Genomic DNA, 8276 nt, shown 5'->3' on the forward strand with positions numbered 1-8276 from the left:
AATTGGTCGCAAGGGAAGTTCAACATCTCAATGTTAATCCAATAACATAGAAATACAATCAATTGGGTCAAATTTTTAAAACCCGATATGTCAATGGACACGAAGGATTGAAGCAAACCCAACCAACCCAAAGAATTCACATGAGAGCGAGGTGGCAGATGACGACGGCGAGATTTGCAGGGAAAAGGAGGGGAGACTTGCGGTGCGGACAATCACTGGCGGCTTGAAACTACCCTCGGAGGTTGTCAGCAAGAGGCAGAGCAGATGATTACAAAGGCTTCCGGACGGTGAGTCAGAGAAAAAGTCCGAGGAGATCCAAAAAGGAGCGGCAGGAAACGAAGGCCGTTCTCATGGAAATGTATTCCCACTTACACGATTATACACCGTTCTGTATAGCCGAAGGTCTTTCCCTCCGAGGTCTCTTCTTGATGTGACTTTTACTTAAAGTCAGTATTCTTGTGCGATGTAACTTGTAAGAGAGATAGAAACAGAGCATGTAATGACCCCGAATGATCCTTTGCCACCAGTATTTGGTTGAGCTCCAGTAACTCAGCTGCATTCGCTCTTGGATGAGCTTGTAAGGCAAATCACTCGGGTGTGTGAGGATCTAAAGAATCAGAGATTGAAAAGAGCAGATCCAAGTGAGAAGGGAAAAAGTTTGCTCACCATCTAACAAGGCATCTTTTAACGCCTTGAGATATAGGATGAAAAAATGATGGATCTCGCTGAGTATACAGTATTCCAACCTAAAACAAAATCAACCTTTTCTAGTTAGATGGGTTCTCGAAATTAATGTCTACAGATCAAGAAACGACAGATCTTATTACCTGAACCAATGCCATAGCAGAAGGGTCTTCAAAGATCTCAAGGCTATAGTCACCCAGATAATTTACCTATTCTCACCGCGGGCTCCGTTACAGAGGAGAGAACCACCGCAGTCTCCGGTGGCGCAGTGACCACAGCCAGATTTGTCGAAGGAGCAACCGTGGCAACCCCAGAAGCGACCGGACTAGAGAGGTGGAAGTTGGAGAGTGTAAGCTCTTTTGGATAAACGAAATCAGATTTTGTGATTGAGATAGATCGAGAGAGAAATTTTTGAGGGAGAGAGATCACATAAAAGAATTAGAGCATCATTAGTGGAGTACCTCTCCTAAGTTACTCTCAAATTAATTAATCATATAATTAATACTAATTTAAGTAAAGCAACCCTAAGAGTATTTTTGCATAATCATTCCTTTACTAGAGAACCAAAGAAGGTTGCTCAATCTTTTAAATCCAAAACTTTTTATAAAATCCAAACATCAATAGTAATAGTAACTAGATAAAAATCCCAAACACCAACAAGCATTCATAACAACAACAAAAAAAAAGTAACAAGGCTTTTGATTTGATTTGGGGATTGCTCTCCCTTTCTCCTGAAAGAGCATCCTTCAGTGAGCTTCGCCTTTCCTCCTGTAGGCTGGCACAGAATTGTCTGGCAGTTTCCGCATACCACAACAGTCTGCGAGTGACTAAAGACTGTAGTACTGCGATACCAAAAAAAACAGACCCAATAAGTTTTGTATGTTCTTTAAACTATGTAATGTCAAATGAAAAGAATGAAAAAAAAAAACTGACTCCTGCAACTTTACCCAAAAGCATTGCTTGCTCAGTCAATTCACATAGCTATCTAACTCCAGCTTGTAAGCTTCGGACATCAAAACTTTCACTGATGAAGATCACACTATATTACAATGATAGAACTAAATCTTAAACCATTGTTTACAGTCACTTGTGATAGAATCCTAACTAAAACACAGTTCTAATATTCAAGAAGATATTCTTAACCTGTCCACAACTCACAAACAAACCAGCAAGATCAGAGTAAAGGTTAAAGCTTTAAAACCTGTTGATCAAGATCAGAGACTGAGTCCTCCAAAGTCCACTAGTTGCATCCAAGAAGGCTTTGAACTGAGCAGCCATCATACCAAATCTTGTTGGGAAGCCAAAGACAAACCCATCAGCTTCAGTTAGCTCGTTGGGAGTGATGATTGGGGATTCACTCTTTGGTGGTGCGCTCATCTTAGAAAGTGCTTCTTCTGGTAGCATCTCAGGTACCTATGGCCAACAACAGTTCATCAATTTCAATGATTCACATAGATTTATATAACTAAGCCTAATGGTAATTCATGAGTCTAGAAAATGCAAAGCAGATGAGCAGTCAAGAATCCAAAATTAAGAAACTTGAAAAATGGAAATGGCCCAAACTACTTAAAAGACTCAATCATAGTATTAAAGACACTTCATAGCCTTTTTTGTGAGATTGACAATGCAAGAGTACTTTCATCAACAGAAACAAAGTAGTTAAAACCCCTTCTCACCTGCCATAGCTTGGCTTCAACACCTTCAACAGAGGCAGCTCCTTTCCTTATCTCTCTCTTCAGCTAATTTCTCCACATGACCATACATAGATGAGGATGACGATACTCAGTTCAAAATTTAGATTCGAGAACAGAGACATAACGAATTAGCGATCTAGAACAGAGATCACAACTTCAAACTCCGACACTTGTTTCTCGATCGTCAATTTGTCCGACAAACTCATCAAAGCCACCACTTTTTGATTTCACCTGCTCCGCGAAAACTCTCAGCCCAGATGCCGCGTCACCTGAATATTCATACTCCGACTCCGACGCAACTCTCAGAATTGAAAGGAAAAACGAAGAAGAAGAAACATACCAAAGGAGGAAGAGAGGTCCGGTGATTTCTCCAGGCCAGTGACCATCTCTCCAGCCCAAAGTCGCGCCAGTGGAGATAATTATCCAGATGACGATAACGGCAGGGAGGGTCGCGAAACAGAGAAGAATCGATTGATTTTTCTGGTTTNATAGGATCCAAACTAATAAATTTGCTGCAAAAAAAAATACAAAACCCACATACATACACTTTGCTGAAGACAACATGAAACATTAACTGAAATTGAAATTAAGGCTCACAGTTCATAAAAAAGGTTTGGAGTTAATCACATAAACCATTTCTTCAAAACAAACATCTGCAATCCTTCGACCATTCTGCAAAGTTTTTATATTTCTGTAATAATATAACTTTGTGAGCTAACAGATTGAGAATTTACCTTTGAGTGATTCTACTACATCCCTCTAAACATTCCCTGCAATTTTAACCTGCAACTGCAAGTTCCAAACCAATCATCGATTCCAATCATCTACATACAAAAAAAAAATCAAAAACTGATTGTAACAGGTAACCGTTCAACCTTTCTATCATTTAAAATTAGGAGGATATGGTCCAAAAAGCTTACCGAGAGCCAAATGTTTCCCGTAATTGAGTATTCACCGATAGAATTGAAAGGAAAAACGAAGAAGAAGAAACATACCAAAGGAGGAAGAGAGGTCCGGTGATTTCTCCAGGCCAGTGACCATCTCTCCAGCCCAAAGTCGCGCCAGTGGAGATAATTATCCAGATGACGATAACGGCAGGGAGGGTCGAAACAGAGAAGAATCGATTGATTTTTCTGGTTTTCAGTCGATTCGCCTTAGAGAAAAGAGAGAAGATTGGGAAAGAAAGAAGGAAGAAAATAGAAAATAAAAAAAAAATTATATTTATGTATCAACGTACCAAAACGCGCCACGTAGCGTTGCTTAATGCGTTCCTCAATTCCTTCCGGGAGAGTCGATTCTCTTGTTAATGGACCAAAAAATAAATTTTTTATTATGTTTTGGGCCCCAATTACAAAAGTAACGGTGAGAGAAATCACCAGTAAAGATGGTCTTAGGTTTTAGTTATAGAGAGAAGTATATATATGGTTAAATTATTCGGTTACGTTAAAATCAATAAATCGGTATGCATTCGGTTAGGTTCAACTATCGGTTTGGTTAAATTATCGGTGAAATTAAGATAATATAATGTTAAAAGTTGATGGCATAATAAAGTCAACCACCAATAGTCTACAGAGAAGTCTACAGAGAAATCTACTTAAGCAAACTCTAAATCAAATAATTTTAGCCTAATCAATCTTTCCTTGTTTAATTTGACTCGTTTATATGTAAATTTATTTTATTTCAATGCATAAAGTCTATGTAGTTATTATTTTATTAATAGGTTTATCAAATTATTTTTTATAATTTTTTAAATAAAATTTAAATTAAGGAGTAGACGTCTTTTTATGTCTTCTTGTTGACGTTAATTTGTAATCGACATTAAAGAAATCTATTGCAGACTTCCTCCGGGTTACATCTGTCATTTCGGCTTCTGTTTTTTGTTTGGTCGTAAAGAAGTCAATTGTAATTTCATTACCTTTGGTGGTTATGTTTCTCAAATGTCGAATATGGGGTTTACTATTGCATTCAAGGCCAAATAAAGGTATACAAAATGCAATTGTCCCATTTTACAATATCACACAAAACATTTAATCTTTTTTGAAAATTTTGTCATTATGTTGCTTCTAAGTCAGTTTTTATGGTAACATGCTATTTTCAAATTCACACGAAACACTTAGTCTATTTTAGAATCTCGGTCGTCATGTTGTTTTTAACCGTCCATCACTTTCTTTTGTAAATTCGAAGAAGCTACATGTTACAATTAGTGAATGCTCCATCAATGGTCGATCAATGTTATACTACTATTACAAAGTGTGAGGTAGAAAAAGTAANAAAAAAAAAAAAAAAAAAAAAAAAAAAAAAAAAAAAAAAAAAAAAATGTCATCTCTCACCTCTGTCTCTTAAAATTTATTTTCTTACCTTATTAATTCATTCAAATCCAATAACAGTTCGGATGACATGACTGGTAAGCTACTATTATCATTGACAGAGCAATTAGTGAATGCCCGATCAATGTCTTACTACTATTACAAAGTAAGAGGTAGAAAAAATAAAGAAGAAAGGATGCAAATGGTTGCAAGGTTGAAGAGATTGAACAGGTTGAAAAAAATTATTCAACCAATTTTCACAATTTGCATTGTAAGGGTTGAAGAGGTTGGAAAAAAACTATTCAGCCGGTTCAACTCAAAAAGTTGAAAAAATAAACTAATCCTACAGTAAAAATCTTCAACTTGTTTAACCACTATTTTGGAGATGAATGAGTTGAATATTATTCAACCCAATTTTGTTCAACCCATTTTTTCAATTTTGTGCATCCATTTGCAGCCAAAAGAAATTACTAAAAATGACAACAAAAAAAAATTGCCATCCCTCACCTCTGTCTCTTAAATTTTGTTTTTCTTACTTTATTACATTCACTCAAACTCAATAACAGTTCTGATGGCATGACTGGTAAACTACTATTATCACTTACGCTCGATCAATGTCTTACTACTTTCTATTTTCTCGGGAAACTTCCGGTTACGCTGGTTACCTTTGAATGTCTTCCTTCCGGGATTGAGTTGGTTGAATTATTGACAGTCTTCCCTTATTTTTCGGTCATCCCATGATCATAATTATTACATGTGACGAGATCAAACACCAACATAGACATACAACAATATGTCAATATATAATACTACTAAATTCATTTGTTGTAATTTGTAAAGCTCTTCTTGGCATGTCGATTGATACACATATTTGTTTCTCTTTTGAGAAGATAAAGATTGGCTTCATGATTAACATGTTTCTCTTGGCATTACAACGATATCTCACATCCACGTACTTTCCTAATCTAAGATTTGGAAGTCTTTAATGAATGGTTTGAATTAATGATTATCCACCTTCGAATACGACTTTTGGTTACTAGAGACTTCAATTGCAAACTTACTCTAAGTCCAACCCCACTCTATTTTAAAGTCAAAACTCTATTATAGACCAACATTTGCTCCAACCCTATTATATATATATAGAGTAGCTCTATTCTCACCTCTATTTTTTAGACTAATTCTATTTTAGAGTAATACATTCAAGAAAAACAATACTCTATTTTAGAGAAAAAATATAGATATACATTGGAGATGGTCTTATGTTCCAACTATGAAAACAAAAAAAAAATGTTATTTTGACGTATGTAAATATTTTTAACAAAAATAAAATCCATGAAAGTGAATGTGTTCTTCTTATCCAACAAGCATAGTTGTGCACCACTAAAATATATATTACTAATTACAGCTTTTACTTCAGCAAAAAATAGTCTTTAAAGCAAAAAGGTTCAATGAATAATAATCATGCTCAAATTAGAAAATTATAATCTTCCGAATATGTCTCAACCAAACCATTCCTTACGCTCCACACTAACCCAACCACCATTACGGACTCCGTTAGCATCATGCCACAACCTCACAACACTTCCGTTAATCACCGTTAAATCCACGTAACGGTACCAACCTTCGTCTCCGTTTCTCATCTTCACCACTCTCTCCCATCTCTCCCACCACTCTCCACTCTCACCTCCTCCATATTTAACGGCCGTTGTCTCTCCGCCATCTTCATCTCTCTCTCCGTCGATCTCTTCCTCGTAGTACACCGTTAGCTTCCCCTTTGTCACTCCGTCACTGCACAACAATAAACTCCAATCTCCTGTCTCCGTTACCTTAACCCTAGGAGGTCTCGTTTCCACAACGAGAGAAGCCTTCGTCGCTTGTGGTTTCTGTGGCTCACGGGGAGATTCATCTATGAAACCTTCGTCTCTGCTGCCGCGGTCGCTGGTTGTGGTAGTGGACCGGATACGCCAAAAACTAACAGCGGCCGTCACGACGGCAATCCATGTCCAGAGATTGTTAAAGACGAAGTTAACGTAGTCGAAAGCCAAAACCTCTAACGGAGAATCCAAAGTCGCCATTTCTAAAATGTTTTTAGTATATCCTAACGAAGAAGATTGAGTCAGTGGTTTATATAAACGGGTAAAGGAGAGAGCAGATTACTATTGAGAGAGATTGAATCTGACCCGTTGGATGGATCAAGGCTAGTTGATTAGTGGATCTGAAGAGAGATAGATGCTGACCCATTGGATCTTGACAAGTTGAACGGTGGATCTTTCATAGATGCTGAGGATCAAGACCGAAGATGCTTGTTGTGAAGAAAGATGCCCGAAGGCCCAAAATATTATTCGCAGTTGTTTTCTTTAGTTTTCTCACACGTGTTTGGTCAGAAACTGAACTCCTGACACTCGTATGTTCCCCTCAAGTTTTGCCGGCTGGTTTCGGCATGTGTGTGTGAAACTAGACACGTGGTACGAGTTTATTGGTCATCAGTCTTCTATGGATCTCACTGCATGCAATGTTTATTTATTTATTTTCCACTTGTCTTAAAATATATTAGTTTTTTCGTCACCAATATCATCTTTGACAAGAACTATTATCTTTTCTTTTGAAGGAATAAAATAGTAATAGAGTAATTTATTATATTTTCTTAATTCATCTAATGACGAATTTTTTTTTTAAAAAAAGAAAAATTACAAAGAGACAACCACAAAAGAAATTATTTTTCTTTTATAAGATTAATTTTTTTGTGACCAAAATATTTTTAAAAAATTTTAATTCCTATATAGTTTTTGTTGTGGGGTTTTCTTTTATTTTTTTGGTCACCAGAGTTTCTTTCGTTTTAGTTAAAAAATTAAAGTAAATAATTATTTAGGATTATTTGCTTGGAACTTAGTTGAAAAAGTTTGTGCGTGCAGGAAAACTTTAAACAAAACTACGGAAGAAAAAGGAGTTGAGAAAGAGTTTGTTCAATTACGACCGTGGGGACGCGGGTGGTCTGAAATTTCTTTTGTCTCCTTCCACCATGTTTCAATTCTACTATAATTCTCAATGAATCTGATGAATCCGGTCTGTTTGTGATGAATCTGAAGTTATGGTGAGTGAAAGCCTGTCCAAATTTGTCGTGGAGTGATTTAGAGCTGTAAAACCGTAAAATAGTTTAGCATAATCCATTACTTTGGCTGACAAGAAAAGTTTAACCTAAGAACATCCATTAGACCATAGTCACGACATACAACTCTAGTCTTCAAAGTCTTAGAGAGCTAACCAGAGAGTCGTGAATCGTGATGGTAAGCTATGCATTAATTATTTTACGTTCAATAATCATGTTTTGTAATTATTTTGTTTACATTAACAAAGTCGTATACTCATATTGGTTGTTGTAAACATAACCGATTCATTGTTTTTTTTTTCTTTTGTAAACTATTCAAATGATTCTTATGATCTGAGATCAATAGACTTAGAGTTTCAAAGAGTAATTGATGATGCAAATACTGAAAAAGAACGTTGTAATTAAATTTGATAGAGTAGAGACATCTAAATCTCGTAAAAGAGCAGCAATTAATATTGATGATTGATATCATTATTTTACCCAGCT

General features: G+C 36.2%; 1 protein-coding gene, 1 long non-coding RNA gene and 1 pseudogene across 2 annotated transcripts; all 3 read right to left on the minus strand.

Annotated features, from left to right (window-relative positions):
• Positions 1332 to 2463, minus strand: LOC104715191 (annotated as a pseudogene).
• On the minus strand, positions 2678 to 3668 carry LOC109126513. Its single transcript, XR_002033431.1, has 2 exons — positions 3616 to 3668; positions 2678 to 2858 (listed from the first exon to the last, which is right to left on the minus strand). It is a non-coding gene; the product is annotated as an uncharacterized LOC109126513 (long non-coding RNA).
• Positions 6014 to 7106, minus strand: LOC104710844. The gene is made up of 2 exons (XM_010427504.2): positions 6865 to 7106; positions 6014 to 6782 (listed from the first exon to the last, which is right to left on the minus strand). Exons 1-2 carry the CDS (start codon positions 6923 to 6925, stop codon positions 6184 to 6186), a joined length of 660 nt encoding a protein of 219 aa, XP_010425806.1. The 5' UTR covers positions 6926 to 7106; the 3' UTR covers positions 6014 to 6183.

The sequence above is a fragment of the Camelina sativa genome, chromosome 9 (assembly GCF_000633955.1).
Source record: "Camelina sativa cultivar DH55 chromosome 9, Cs, whole genome shotgun sequence".
NCBI lineage: Eukaryota > Viridiplantae > Streptophyta > Magnoliopsida > Brassicales > Brassicaceae > Camelina > Camelina sativa.